The 15,927-nt window shown below is 42.6% G+C and overlaps 1 protein-coding gene across 3 annotated transcripts in view; it reads left to right on the top strand.

The window, feature by feature from the left end:
• Positions 1 to 12,836, top strand: part of loxl2b (lysyl oxidase-like 2b) — a 57,183-nt gene extending 44,347 nt beyond the window's left edge. For all 3 annotated transcript variants that reach the window (XM_055011505.1, XM_023292889.3, XM_023292888.3), the window contains exons 7-14: positions 1,437 to 1,588; positions 2,903 to 3,070; positions 6,702 to 6,867; positions 7,296 to 7,536; positions 8,007 to 8,122; positions 8,649 to 8,785; positions 8,868 to 8,979; positions 9,644 to 12,836. In XM_055011505.1, coding sequence (XP_054867480.1) covers positions 1,437 to 1,588; positions 2,903 to 3,070; positions 6,702 to 6,867; positions 7,296 to 7,536; positions 8,007 to 8,122; positions 8,649 to 8,785; positions 8,868 to 8,979; positions 9,644 to 9,714 — 1,163 coding nt within the window. In that variant the 3' untranslated portion in view covers positions 9,715 to 12,836. The remainder of the gene's footprint in view (positions 1 to 1,436; positions 1,589 to 2,902; positions 3,071 to 6,701; positions 6,868 to 7,295; positions 7,537 to 8,006; positions 8,123 to 8,648; positions 8,786 to 8,867; positions 8,980 to 9,643) is intronic.
• Positions 12,837 to 15,927: the final 3,091 nt, after the last annotated feature.

Genomic DNA, 15,927 nt, shown 5'->3' with positions numbered 1-15,927 from the left:
GTTTTCCATGATGAGGGTGTGTGCATGAAGCGCAAACTGACTGATTTGAAGAATTTAGTGTGAGTGCGTTTGATTTAATTTGAACAGTTTCATTGGAACACTGTGACCTGTTTGGTAATTTCATTGTGATGTGACGAGGCTAAATGTATTGATGGCATGAAACTCGCATGTAAAAAACTATACATTAGCCGCAGCGTTCAAAGCGTGAGAAAAAAGTAGCGGCTTATAGTCTGGAAAGCACGGTACAAGGTTTTGGAGCCAAATTCAAATCAGCATCTAACCAATCATGGATGTGTTCCTCCCAAGGAGTGGTGTAGAGCTTCACTGTCCAGGAGAGGTCAGAGGCCAAATACCTTTCTAACTTACTCTTAGTTCATTTCTTAAATGTACAAATCCAGTTGTTCAACATTTATGGTGATCACAGATCTAAAATAACACTGAATAAATGATTAAAATGACACCAAACAGTGTTTATCTCATATGGTTCCTGAGATAATAATAGAAGGTATAAACATAAGAATAAACTTACCGATTGTAGACTTTAGGCTACATGAAGGTAAACTTATAACATGGTGAAACACAAAAGCATATACATTCATTAATAATGAGAAAAAGAAGACATAGGGAGAACACATTCTTAGAGTAAAAAGTCTCTGTCTGCCTAGCTCACTCTGGTGATGCTGCATTTCTTTAATGTTCTGATTTAAACTGTTCTATTCACTCCTGTGTAGAAAGTTCTCTGTGTGTTAGTTAGGGAGATCAGAAGGTCAGCATGCCAATCCTCCAGAGGTGTGGTTTTCCTCACAGTTGACACTTTATGACCCTTATCAAATCCTAGTGGAGGTAGGAGGCATCCTGTTGTCTCCAAGAGAGCCGTGAATGGTCCTTTAGTAGCAAACATCCCATCAGCAGATGTTCCATTTGGAGGTGAATTTTGGGTTAGCCGTCTCCTGAAATGGTGTCTTAACAAATTTACAGCTTTGGGAGAGGGTCTTTGGATCTTTGTGTTGCTATGGAATGTTCTGTTCATTAGTACGCTACACCTACGGACAATTTAGAATCACCAATTAACCTCAGCATGTTTGTGGACTGTGGGAGGAAGCTGGAGAACCTGGAGAAAACCCACACATGTACAGGAGAACATGGAGACTTCATGTAGAAAGATCCCAGGAAGGCCGGGACACGAACCAAGGATCTTCTAGCTGTGAGACGACGGTGCTAACCACTGCACCACTGTGCTAAATTTTAAATTTTTGTCTATCTATTAGTAGTCAGGTGTGGTTAGGTGCTGTTAGGCTGATTTTTAAATGGAACTGACTCCAGAAACAGTGCAGTCCTCGCTCTGCCATTATAATCACTGGTATGTTTTTTTTTCCTGTATCAGTTTCTGTGGGATTACGAGAAAAGAACCTGAATGAGTTTCTGTGTGTTTTCAGGTATGGGCCCGGTGCATATGAATGAGGTGGAGTGCTCTGGATTTGAGAAGTCCATAACTGAGTGTTTCTTCAACAAGGAGGCTGTGGATTGCAGCCATGAGGAGGATGCAGCCGTCAGATGTAACGTTCCTGCTATGGGCTTCCAGGAGAGGGTCAGCAAATATTTTCAATAATGTTCCTCTCTGTGCCAGTCAAAAGTTTGGACACACCGACTCATTCAAGGATTTTTCTTCATTTCTACTAATTTCAACATAATATGTATTTTTTTTTTACAAAGCAGCTGCAGACATCAGAACTATAAAATGATACTTGAAATCATCCAGTATATGGAAAAGTGTATACAGAACAAAATCTGTTTCATGTTTTAGTTTCTTTAAAACTTTGATACTTGCTGTGCACAGCCTTTATTTTCGGCCAGCATCATGATGTCATCACCGGGAGCTTTTCCAACAGTCTTGAAGACGTTCCTATATATGCTGAGCACTTTTTGGCTGCTTTCTCTTTCTCCACTTCATCCTAAACCCTCTGAGTTGGGTTTAGCTGGGTGACTGTGGAGGCCAGGGGGTGTTCTGTGAAAAACAATATGACCTAGCCAGATGTTGTGGTGGCCATCCCGGTGAAGCGCTGCTTTGAATTCTGCCCACAGAATCACAGTTCCTCCTTCATGCTTCATGATGGGAACCATCCGCTCATTCGCTGGAGCTAAGAAGTCCAGATTTCCACTGGTCTAATGTCAGTCCCTTATGTTTCCTCGTTCAAGCACTTTGTCTAATTGGGCTCCTTCAGTAGTGGTTTATTTGCAGTAGTTCCACTATGAGCACCTCATTCACACCGTCTCCCAACAGCTGAGAATCACTGATGTGGGCTCTTATCCACGGTGCTGTTAACTGTTTATTTCTTGTTAGTTTGTGACCTTTAGTGAACTGCTCCTTTACAGCAGAGGGAAGTCTTGGTCTTCCTTCCAGGGGTGGTCCCTAAGGGAAAAACTTTCTTCACAGAGGTTGATGGTTTTTACTCTACAAGAAACTCAAAGTTCCAGACATGTTCTGGACTTCTTCACTGAATGCTGAGCTTTGTTTCTCTGTACGTGGTTAAATGGTTGGTGTCATAGTGTTTATTACTATGGTAGTTAAATTGGGTTGTCATTTAGGCCAGTGGTGGCTGCTCTGAGAAATCTACTGGATGAAGTATGCAGTAGTTGGAGTTCCTTTTGCCATGATTTAACGCCTAATGTCTCATTTCAGTTTTGATGTCTTCAGTTTTGGTCTACAATGCAGAAAAAGTAAAAATGAAACACTGTTGAATGTGTCCAAACGTTTTGCTGGCGCTCTATGTCTTCTATACATTTTCATACATTTATTTTTGCCTTTAACAGCTTCACTTATGTACACAAAAATTATATGACAATTAACCCCACTGATTCATGCAACAGTTTGTATGTAATGATGTATTTTTCACCCCCCTAGCTGCGCCTGAGTGGAGGCCGTAACCCCTACGAAGGCCGTGTGGAGGTGCTGATGGAGAAGAACGGCTCTCTGGTGTGGGGGACGGTGTGCAGCGAGGGCTGGGGAACCATGGAGGCCATGGTGGTCTGCAGACAGCTGGGCCTGGGCTTCGCCAGCAACGCTTTCCAGGTACGAGTCACTGCAGCCAGGGGGGAGGTCAGCCTGCTGTTCCACTGGTTTCAGCCTTTAAATGATTGTTCTGAGAGTTGTTTTTCTTAGATCTGCATCTTTAGTTTTCAAGGCCACAGCTTCTAAGTGGAGACCCAAAGGACGCTTCCTGTAAAACTGTTAAGAGCAAGAAAAAAGTGGAAAAGCTTTGTGAGTTCATGAGAAGTTCATTTTTTTAAAAGATCTACTTCATCTAAACTCATGAATATATGTTTATTATCTATTTATTATTGAAAATGTATGTTTTTGCATGTCCAAGTGACCTGCTATGTGGCGACTAAAAGCCACTTTTAGCACTTAATGTGAATAAATAAATTGGGGTTGTACAGATTTAACACCACCTCTGGGTTTCTGTTAATTAACACTAAATGACATCATGTTTTGCAGGAACTTTCCTCTGAACTGATCGTTGCATATTAGTGTTTTCCTAAGCAGTGGTAGGACACTGCTGTATGTGGGGCTGGTAAAAAATAATGTTACCTGTGTGCATGCACAGGTGTATTTACCTACATCTACTGAATAGCGCTGACTCTGCATCAACCCACCTGAAAACGCAGAAAAACAGCTTCCAGTAAATAGATAGTGGCATAGTAGAAAACAGCCACTTTATTCTCTAGACAGCAGCACTCAGTCAGCTAGAACGTCTGCACAGAAAGAGGTAGAGAAAAAGATAGAACGCAACAGTAAAATGTGATCATCGTTTGTGGGTGGAAGGTAGAAATCCATGTGGATCTGAGGAGCTGGTGGATTAAAAAGCAGCTTTTTTCTGTCCTGACTGCATCCAGAGGGCTGCACAGTGGTGTAGTGGTTAGCACTTTCGCCTTGCAGCGAGAAGATCCCTGGTTCGCGTCCCGGCTTTCCCGGGATCTTTCTGCATGGAGTTTGCATGTTCTCCCTGTGCATGCATGGGTTTTCTCCGGGTACTCCGGCTTCCTCCCACAGTCCAAAAATATGCTGAGGTTAATTGATTATTCTAAATTGCCCGTAGGTGTGAATGTGTGAGTGATTGTTTGTCTCTGTATGTAGCCTTGTGACAGACTGGTGACCTGTCCAGGGTGTCCCCTGCCTTCACCTGAGTCAGCTGGGATAGACTCCAGCCCCCCCATGACCCTAGTGAGGATTAAGCGGTGTATAGATAATGGATGGATGGATGGACTGCATCCAGAGAGCCACTGCTACATGCTACATGCTAGCTGCTAGATGCTTTATGATAGATGCTATATGCTAGCTGCTACATGCTAGCTGCTAGATGCTTTATGATAGCTGCTACATGCTAGCTGCACTGCAGTTCCCTTGATGAAGCCAGTAACCCCCTCGGCAGCTGCCTTTTCCTGGGTTAAATCACAGTCAGCATCAGTCTGTTAGTTTTCTTTGGCGTAGCTCATTCATGGTCTCATGGCTTTTTCCATTTTTTCCTTTTTCTGTCCGACTGGCCACACCAAGCTGTTTGCAGTCAGTAGTGCCATGAAAGCTCATTGGACCCAACTCTGCAGACAACTACCAGCTTTTGAAGCATTCCAGTCTATTAGATTAATAAATGTAACATGACTTCTTTCTTCTCTCTAGAATATTAATGCGACAGTGAGTACATTTGCAGTGTCAGTATTTTTACTGAACTGAACTGCATTAATTTAGGCAGTTTTAAATCTCTGTTTAAACACGTGTGTGTCCTTTTTCATATATATATATTGTTTATTTGTTCTCCTTCTTCCTGCTGGGGCCTCTTGTCAGGTCATCATTGGAAAGGAGAAAGAGTTCTCAACTGATCTAACCTGCTAAAATAAAGAATAAAAACAAAAACCTTTCAGTCTAAGCAGCTGAACATGTTTAGGTAGAGATCCATCTAGCATCACTTTTACTGGATTTGGTGCAAACATTCCAGCCTTACTGTCTTTTGTAATAAGTACCTGTTCCTCTACAGTACTGGAAGTATATAGGTGCCAATATGAAGCCATTCTTTTTCTCTTGTCTGTGCAGCATTCACCATAAAATTAGACTTTCAATTTTCATTTTTACATTCTTACTTGAAAACCCCAAATTACTGCCCCTTAAATCATTTTCATTTACAAGCAGGAGCTCCAATAAACTTGAATAAGCAAACTGGAAAGCCGTGCAGACATTTCAGGGGGGCAGTGACGGCTCCTTTGACTAGACACCAATTTAATGCGCAACTTTTAGCTTTAATGCAATTTAAATTGGTGAGTTTTCTACAGATTCACCCCTATACGGAAAATAAACTACAGAGACCAAAACTATTTAGTTTACCAGGCTGTAAGCGTGATTATTTCTGGCATTTTTGAACTTTGGATGTTTAGGACAAGTTTAGGCTGCTGACTGTCAAATAAAAACAAAATAAAATCTTATTTCAGCTGAAAATATGACAGTAACTTTTTTTTTTTTTTTTAATTCTACTGGTGCACAGAAAAATATAAAATTTTGAATCAGGAAACCTAAATGATTTGATTTCAGTTGTATTAAATGATTCCTTGTCTTATTGGCAGCCACATTGTCCTGTGTGTCTGTGGATGCTCAGAGGGACAAACGTCCTTCTGTTGCCTCTGCTTACTGCTGACATGTGGGAGACGTTAAGAAAAAGAGCCCTGGGCGTAAACTGGGTGACCCTAAACAGCGTGGTGGAGGTGGAGGGCTGACGGCCTCTCAGAGTGTGAGCAGAGCTGTGGAATGAAGAGCTGTGTGATTATATAGAAGGACTGTCAGCTGGAATAGGGGACATTTACCAGGTTAAAGTGTTGTGTTCTACTTCATCAGAGACATGGGAATATCATTTAAAAAGCCCTTATTTGGCGGTTTAAGTTGCACTTTTTGGAAATAAATACATAGCAGGTAATAACACTGTACAACACGGAAAAAAGTTGCAGTTTAATTGCCTGTTTTAGCCACAGTCATCAGCATAATATAATGTCCCATTCATGATACTGCATGAAGGTTTGGTGCTCCACCTAGTGGTCAGAGAGGGCACTCCTTCCTTCATAACAATTCATGGTATTCCAGCGCCTCTCACCTGTAACAGCTGCCTGAGGGTTGCTCTGACCAGACAGTGATGATCATTTTTATTTCATAGATCTAGATGAGCCATCGCTGTCTGTTGCAACTGCAGAATGTTCTACCTGTGGCAGCTCTGTTTGGTTGTACGTTGCATTTTTCATGCAACTCTGGGATGGCAATTTAAGAACAAAACTACATACTGCTTCTCAAGCGACCAGATCATGTTTTTAAACCCTCTCTGGTAACTGTATGAAGTGGTGTCATGTCTTTTGTGAGCTGAACGGTTATTGCTTCAATGATTTCTCTCTGGAGTTTGCGACCTTTCTCAATATAGAAGGCGTCTGGAAGGAGTGTTTGCTTAGGGTGATGTTCACTCATCATACAGAGCTTAGTGGTGCTGATTTAAAGGGTCAAACAACAGAAAGGATCGACATCACCGTTTGTGCAGCTGAAATATGTGTCTAGAACCGATTTGTTGCTGTGCACATGTGGAGCCTGCATGTCAACAAATAGCCCGGAACAGTCCGGAACGGTCCAGTTTGCAGCTTTCCTGACCAGTTTGTTCAGTCTCCATCTTCCTCCTCAGGAGACGTGGTACTGGCCGGGGGAGGTGAGTGCCGACGCCGTGGTGATGAGCGGCGTTCGCTGCTCTGGAACGGAGATGTCTCTGTCCCACTGTCTGCACCACGGACACCACCTCAGCTGCTCCAAGGGAGGCGGACGCAACGCCGCCGGAGTGTCCTGCTCCGAGAGTAAGAGCCTGAAATTCAGACATCGCTGCAGTTTGCTTAGAGTCGTGTGATGTTCCATCTGGAAGGTTTACCCTCTGAGATCCTGAAAGCTGTCTAACCATGAAGTAGTGAATACAGGAAAGAAGTAACTGACATTTTAGCTTTTAATTCCACTTTGCTATGCAGTTTATCACTTCCAACTGAAAAGCTTTCACCCTTTTGCGCTACTCATTGAGTTTAAATTCAACAAATGGAATTATTTCTGGGTCTGGAGAAGCTCTGCCTCAGAGAAATGTTTGCGTAACTGAAAATCACCAGAGGCCTCTGCAGTCTGAAACAGAAACTACTCATTTACTCTGTACAGAGCCACTTCTCAGTTTCTAAATCTGTTTTGTCTCCGTCTGCTCCTCTGTGGGTTTTTCTTTTTTATCACATCCTCCCGTCCACAGCGGCTCCTGACCTGGTGCTGAACCCTCAGGTGGTGGAGCAGACCACCTACATGGAGGACCGTCCTATGTTCATGCTGCAGTGTGCCTACGAGGAGAACTGTCTGTCCTCCACGTCCAGCCAGGTCCCGGCCAACTCCTACCGCCGCCTGCTGCGCTTCTCCTCCCAGATCCACAACAACGGACAGTCGGACTTCCGGCCCAAAGCTGGTAGACATTCCTGGGTGTGGCACGACTGTCACAGGTCAGCGTCTTCTCAGTGCTTCTATACGAGATTTACTCACAGCAGCAACCTGTTTTCATTCATGAATGTCTTCTGTACCAGAGCTGGATTCATACATCCAGAAACCACATCTCAGATTAGACATCCATATGTTCTGCTGCCTTCTAATTGAATGTGTACTCCAGCTAAAGCTGCTACAGAAAGTCCCACATTTTTGTGGTTTCCCATCTTCTCTGGAGGAAGCTGTTGCAGCTTCATACAGCTACCAGCTTTCCATTTGTCAGGACTGGCAGGACCACTAAAAGACATTAACCCACCTTAAAGACGTGCTGTGAATTACAGGTGCCAGGATGTCATTTTCATTTTGAATTTTACAGGATCTTGATGCACAGTAAACTGGCGCTGCGGTAGGCAACAGAGAATGTTTCTGAGTAGGTTTGTAAAACTCCATTTCTATGTGTGTCTGTGTGTGTGTGTGTGTGTGTGTGTAGGCATTATCACAGCATGGAGGTGTTCACCATCTATGACCTGTTCAGCCTCAATGGAACCAAAGTGGCAGAAGGACACAAAGCGAGCTTCTGTCTGGAGGACTCGGAGTGTGATGAAGGTAGGAACCACCATAGGATGTTTGCTGGGATGTCAAAAACACTTTCACTTTTCAAAACTGTGCTAGAAGCTCTTTTTTTAATATCAAATATAGTCTTTAAAGCAGCACTGAACAATCCTGTTTTCACGGTTGACCAGATGACTGATGGTACCGAACCTACAGAGAACTAGTGAGAACTTCCACTCAGTTAGAAGGAGTTTTTTATGGGTCAATACTTTACTGTTTTGGTCCACTGCTCTTATCAACCTCGTTTCCAGACACAAGTCAACAGTTTTTCTACATATTCAGCTCTATCAGCAGCTAGTTGGTGAACAAGAAGTTAAGTGAGACCAGAACAGAGCTAAAGAGAGAACCATACATGAAGCGTCCAGATAGAAGATGACAAATAGATGCTAATGCTGCTCTGTGTCAGGAGGGACCATCAGTGAGCTTAGAGCGACTTTAAAAGCAGATAATACATTCACAAGTTTTCATCAAATGCTGTCTGACGGTTTGTTCTCTAAAGTGTTTGTATTTTTTATTGCAGGGATTGAAAAAAGGTACGAGTGTGCTAACTTTGGAGAGCAGGGCATCACTGTGGGCTGCTGGGATACCTACAGACATGACATCGACTGCCAGTGGATTGACATCACCGAGCTCAAACCTGGGGATTACATTTTCCAGGTGATGCTCTTTCTTTAAACCTGGAGTCATGCTTGTAGATTCTGTTTCTGCTTCATATTCATTCATGTCTGCTCTCTTCCAGATTATAATCAATCCAAACTATGAAGTGCCAGAGTCAGACTACAGCAATAACATCATGAAATGCAGATGTCGATACGATGGTCACCGTGTGTGGATGTACAGCTGCCATAACGGTAGGAGAAGACTGTCTGTAGCTCTTTATTATTACAGGAGAGATTGAATTGTTCTGTCCAGCATAATAGCAGATATTCCAGGATGTTTGATGTCACTGTAAAGACAGAAATGCAAATGTTCAGATGGTCTACACAGGTCTTCTTTTACGACCTCAGTAAACATTGTCCTAACAGGTTTATGGTCTCAATCACCTTCAATGCAGGATGATATTCATGGTTAATACCAAAGTTTACATGTTATTTTAGCTTTTTCAACCTTATTTTCTATTAAATATAACTAGTAATAGCTTTTGCTGTGTATGTTGACCATATATTGATTACTTTTAGATAAGATATAATATAATATACCATCAAGTATTGGAACTTACCTAGTTACTCATAACATTTAGTCTGGCTCAGTATAACATTTTAGTTTTTTATCAAAGCGTAATTTTTAAAAATTAGTGGCACTAATCTTTCTACGTACGTCTTGGAAAGTGTAAACACCCTCTGTCCCTCTGGTTGGGCGATCTTAATGTTGCGTGCTTATGGTAAGCATGTCTGACCTCCTCTACATCTGATCTGATCTCATGCTTGGCCGTGAGAATGAATGAAAGTTGTTGGTGTCAGATGTGAAACGAGGACAGAGTGTGTCGGTGGTAACTGCCTGTCTCTGCTGCTGTAGGTGGCTCATTAAGCACTGAAACAGAACAGACGTTCCCAGGCCTCCTCAACAACCAGGTGACCCACAGGTAAAGAAGAACGAAGCCAACCGGCCGTTCCCTCCAGCAGGACGACTGTCTGACGCCCACCAACCGCTGCACATCTCCATCTGTGCTGGATTCCTCCTGCCAGCTATGTCCTGGTCCAACCGTCTCTTTTTATGTCTCCTCTTCTATGAAGCAGCAGCTTTCTTTGACCCTCAGCCCTCCTCTTTTCCTTCAGCAGAGAGATGATTTGATTCCCCTCCTGTCTAGACAGAGGCAGCTGCAGCTTCACCAACACTTCCTTGGTTCAGATCAGGAGGCTGGTGAAGCTCTTTGCATGCTCTGTGACTGAGAGACCTTTTTACTTTTTAATGAGTGCTGAATAAACCTGCAGGTTAGTGGCAGCAGCGGGGAACGTCATCAAGAATGTGCTTTTTTTAATGGAACTCTGCTGCAGTGTTTTTTGTTCAAAGCTCTCCTTGGAGAGTTTGGGTTTTTGTACCTGAAGATTGAGAGAATTATCAGTGTGGCAGCACAGGTCATTTTCTTCCACTTTTCAACAGTTTCACAGAGTGCCTTTTACACACTGAAGTCCAGACACAGTGAGGTTATGTTCCACAGGCGTTCCTACTGCATGCCGGGTATTTAAGGTGAAGGCACAAGCTTCACATCTCCACTGAGGGCTAAATGAGCTGCAGCAGAAGCAAGTCCTCAGAAAGCAAACCACCCGTTCATCACCAATTACAGATGCTAATTGCCTGATTCAGCTGCAGGACTAATCTACCATGGCTGAAACGTGACGTACTAAAGTGCCTCTAATCTGCTCTGCAAAGTGAATGGGCTAGAGTGAAATTACATTTCAATAACAGAGGTGCACTACTGTGTTGTACAGGTGTAGTGGAAGCAATCTCATTTAACATAGATAGAAATGTTATTCTTATTTTTTCTGTTTTCATGTAGCAGTATGTGTCTGAAGCAAACGTTCTTTTTGCCTTTACATTCATTCCACCTCCCTTCTTTAAGACCTCCAGTCTCTGATGGTGTGTGTCCACAGGATCCATCGCCTTCATCGTCCATGGAAACCGCTCTGCAGTGCATTCTGGGAGCATCGCTTTGCATTTCTAGAGAAGTGCCATCGCATTTCCTGCTCCTCATTTGCATAGTCAACCATAAAGGTCCTCACATCATTTACAACTGAGTGTTTTCAGTTCAAGCAGGTTTGACTTCAGTGACCTGAAAAGATGTGTTACATTAAGCTAATTGATTAATTGGTCACTGATCGCGGGCTGCACAGTGGTGTAGTGGTTAGCACTTTCGCCTTGCAGCGAGAAGATCCCTGGTTAGCGTCCTGGCTTTCCCGGGATCTTTCTGCATGGAGTTTGCATGTTCTCCCTGTGCATGCGTGGGTTTTCTCCGGGTACTCCGGCTTCCTCCCACAGTCCAAAAATATCCTGAGGTTAATTGATTATTCTAAATTGCCCGTAGGTGTGAATGTGAGAGTGATTGTTTGTCTCTATATGTGGCCCTGTGACAGACTGGTGACCTGTCCAGGGTGTCCCCTGCCTTCACCCGAGTCAGCTGGGATAGGCTCTAGCCCCCCCCCCCCGCGACCCTAGTGAGGATTAAGCGGTGTATAGATAATGGATGGATGGATGGGTCACTGATCGCAACAACAAGCCATCTGACTGTTCAAAGGAACGAAATGAAAAGCCTGTGGGCTACTTTACCATGAATTGTCCTCTCATGACGTTTTAACTGCACCACTTGTAGCACAAACATGTTTCATTACCTGTTGAGTTATTATTCTGTTAGCCAAGCTAACAAATTAGCTAACTGACCATTTGTGTAATCACCAGCAGATTTATGGGATGGCTCAGAGGGTAATTTACCAGTGGTAGTCACATCTCCAGCTGAACAGCTCACATTAGCTTTTTTAAGATAACTTTCATTTTCTTGGCATAGTACGGAGTTACCCCAGCATCTGCCACCCCCCCAGGGCAGAATGCAGGGTAGCTAGCTAACTAGCTAACCAGCTAACCAGCTGTATTACATTGTACAGTTTAAAGACTCAGGCCAGTGTTACGCCCTGATCATTCTCTGTTCACTGACAGCCACGGACACCACAGACGTGTAGTCAGTTATACAGGGAGTCTACAAAGTCTGGACACAGGAAGTCTCATTAACTATCATGTTTTTACCTCCACAGATTAAATATGGCTTTGTGGAAAGAAGAAAGAGTTGAACTGGTACTTCTCAGTGAAGGATGGACATATGGAAAGACAGCAGATGAATTTAATCATCCAAGGAGGATTCCTCTTGGCTTTTCAACTGTGATGAAGTTGGTTAAAAGTTAAAAGAAACGGGCAGTGTCATGGACAAACCCTGTTCTGGACAACCAAATGGATCAGCCCAAACTAAAGGATTGGTCATGGCTAAAATTCATGCTAGCCCCAAATATCACCTCCCTAACCTTAACACTACCTAACCCTAACCCTATCTTTCCGTATGTCCATTCTTCACATCCACTGAGAAGTACCATTTCAACTCTTTCTTCTTAGAGTTCTACTATTATACTACTGTTTCTAGTCCTCTAATTACAGCTGCTCGTCCACGGCGTCCACAGCTGTCTGTGTGCACTTCGACAAAGGTACAACACATCTAATGTTTCTGAAGCAACCTTTTTCTTCCTTTTAGTAGTAAAAATATTACTGATATATTTAAAAATCCCTGTGAAGTGCGCTTTAAGACATGTTACTGGAGTGTCTACATCAGCATACTGTCGGTACAGGAAGGTTTCAGCCCTTCACTGCTTTATGTTCTCCTATCAGGAGGACAGAAGAGTTGATTTCCATCCTGTGATCGGTAGAAACCATCCTCTCTGTTCTCTGTTAGACAGCCAGAGTTACAGATGTGTTGTTTTTCTCCCAACAGCTCATCAGTAAGGTCCTATTTTAACGTCACCTCATTTTATTCTATTGTACAATAATGTGTGACTCCAGTTTTAATGTACTTTTTGTAATGGTGCTATCAAACTGGTCCTCTGTTTTCTGAGGACCGTACATGTTGAACAGCTACATTATGTATACTAACAGTATACTTGAACTGAGCGTACGAAACAATGTGCTTTGTGTGTGAAGCTATAATAAAGGTCTGAGTTACGGAGCAACCAAAGCTTTGCTGTTCTCTGTTATTTGCATCCACTTTCCGTCATGATTGACCTTGCTGTAGCTCTGAGCATTCAGTCTTCTTGGCTTTTATGCCACTGACAGCTGATATTTTGTCCCTGCCATGGATTGATTTTGATCTTCAACAGCATGTTTTAGGGTTGCCTTACTGCCCACTTCCAGTCTGAAGTCCACTCCACACTACCACCTATCAGTTTTTGTCTTTGACTGTTGTCAAAGGTTTATTTTCCCCTAACAGCCTCTGCTTTTGGGTTTTAGCTCTGTGTCATAATTTCATCTCACATAACAGTTTTCATCTTTTGACTTTCAATTTAAAAATTCAGGTTTTGCTTCATCATTATGACCCATTGGGTGTGGATCAAAATGCATTTCACAACACAATGTGAAGCAGTCTGCATACTTTATGAATTGCCCGTACATGTGTGCATGGCGTGTGCTCTGTAACACATTTTCATGTGTCTTTATTTAAATGTCAGTCAAGAGTTAATATCAACAGTTAAAACAAAGTTGAAGCAGAATACACGCACTTACAGGCTATCTGCAGGTCAGAAATTAAAGGAAAAAGAAGACATTAGTAAGTTTTATATGTAATAAACACATTGTCTTTGTATTTCTTCAGGCAGTTTAATGTTAGATGCTGCACAACCTAGAAACTACAAGGGAGACTGAAGTGTGGTGAACTCTGCATATTAAACAGGACATGACTGAGAGAGGGCTGCACAGTGGTTTAGTGGTTATGTAACTGTCTCTCATAGTTAGTTATATCCCTGTTCCGTTCTAATTTTGTTCATATTATTATTTATTGATGCGAAACTAATTATTGTTGATAGAGTGTTCCGCACGTCATGTTTACGGACGGACGGCGAAACCGGAAGTGGAGACGGAGCGCGAAATGACTGAATGAAAACGGCAGACTTCAGCGTGTAACGTTTACTGTACACAACTAAAAAGAAAGACGAAGAGAAGAGAAGAGCAGTCTAATACGAGCCCCTCTTTAGTTACAAGCAGCCTACGAGGTATGTTACATTTATGTTCACATTGTTATTCAAATTAAAGACGTGTAAATGACATGCAAATAGCGCTCGTGTTGTTAGAACAATTAGCATGCTACGATAATGATATATGGACATGCTGTGTGTTACGTTAAATGTATAAGTTAAGAAATCTACTGTGGGTTTGATGTGTTATTGATGCCTTACAAGTATTCTGTAAACCTTTAATTGGTGTTTGAGATGTGAAAGGTGCGCTATATGCTGCATAAGCTCTACATGCTATTAGATTAGCAACGGAAGCTTTCATTATTAAGACAGACAAACATGTGATTTAATGTTGTGTATTTATTTTTATTTATTTTTTTGTCTTAAACCCAGTTCTCACGGGTTGGCCTGGAAGCAGAATAAACCCTGTCCTTTAATCAAGATCTCGTGGCTCATGTTGTTACTGGAGGGAGCTACAGGTTAGCATTGTCGCCTCACAGCTAGTAGATCCCCGGTTCACATCCCGGCCTTCCTGGGATCTTCCTGCATGGAGTCTCCATGTTCTCCTGTACATGTGTGGCTTTTCTCCAGGTTCTCCATCGTCCTCCCACAGTCCAGGAACATGCTGAGGTTAATTGGTGATTCTAAATTGTCCATAGGTGTGAGTGTGATTGTTTGTCTCTATGTGTAGCCCTGTGATAGACTGTTACCTGTCCAGGTGTCCCCTGCCTTCACCCTCAGTCAGCTGGTATAGACTCCAGCCTTCATCTCCACATCTTGGTTCATCCAGTACTCTATAAATGGCATTTACCAGATTTACTGTCATGTGCACAGATACACTGTAACAGTGTTGAATGGATTAGTCTGGTCATTTACAGTCAGTGCTGTGGATGAACAGCAGGTTTAGTAGTAAACACAAGGACCAGGCAGCTAGTGGATTGTCAGGGGACATCAGGTGTATCGGATGAAAAATGTTTTAGATCACAGTCATTAATGCTTCATCAAACATCTTGATACTCCAGAGGACAGTGGTGATGGAGCTGCCTGATCTGTCGGTGGTTTGTACTGTCACCTCACAGCTAGAAGGTCGTGGGTACCATTCCCGGTCAGTGTGGAGTCTGCATGTTCTCCCTGTGCAGCGTGGGTTCTTACCAGGTTCTCCAGCTTCCTCCCACAGTCCAGACACTTGCTGAGGTTAAATGATGATTCTAAATTGTGTGTGTGTGTGTGTGTGTGTGTGTGTGTGTGTGTGTGTGTGTGTGTGTGTGTGTGTGTGTGTGACAATTCTGCTTCATGTTCCCTGTTGAGGTCATTAGTTACGCTGACGACACTCCGTTGTATTTATCTATGAAGCCAGATGAAACTAATCAGCTAGCCAGACTGCAAGATTGTCTTAAGGACATAAAGAACTGGATGACCTATAATTTCTTACTACTAAATTCAGACAAGACTGAAGTCATTGTATTTGACCCCAAACATCTTAGAAACTCGCTTTCGAAGCATATAGTTACTCTGGATGGCATTACATTGGCCTCCAGTACTACTGTGAGGAACCTCGGAGTTATCTTTGACCAGGACATGTCCTTTAACTCACACAAAAGAAATCTGTAGGACTTCTTTTTTTCACCTGAGAAATATTGTAAAAATCAGGACCATCCTGTCTCAGAGTGATGCAGAAAAATTAGTCCATGCATTTGTTACTTCCAGGCTTGACTATTGCAATTCCTTATTATCAGGTTGTCCCAATAGCTCTCTGAAACATCTACAGCTGATCCAAAATGCTGCAGCCACAGTACTGACAGGAGTTAGCAAGAGAGATCATATTTACTAGTAAATATTTACTTATATAGTTACTCTGGATGGCATTACATTGGCCTCCAGTACTACTGTGAGGAACCACGGAGTTATCTTTGACCAGGACATGTCCTTTAACTCACACAAAAGAAATCTGTAGGACTTCTTTTTTTCACCTGAGAAATATTGTAAAAATCAGGACCATCCTGTCTCAGAGTGATGCAGAAAAATTAGTCCATGCATTTGTTACTTCCAGGCTTGACTACTGTAATTCCTTATTATCAGGTTGTCCCAATAGCTCTCTGA

Source organism: Amphiprion ocellaris, chromosome 6 (genome assembly GCF_022539595.1).
Source record: "Amphiprion ocellaris isolate individual 3 ecotype Okinawa chromosome 6, ASM2253959v1, whole genome shotgun sequence".
Classification (NCBI taxonomy): domain Eukaryota; kingdom Metazoa; phylum Chordata; class Actinopteri; family Pomacentridae; genus Amphiprion; species Amphiprion ocellaris.
This window is presented reverse-complemented; position numbering and strand designations above follow the sequence as displayed.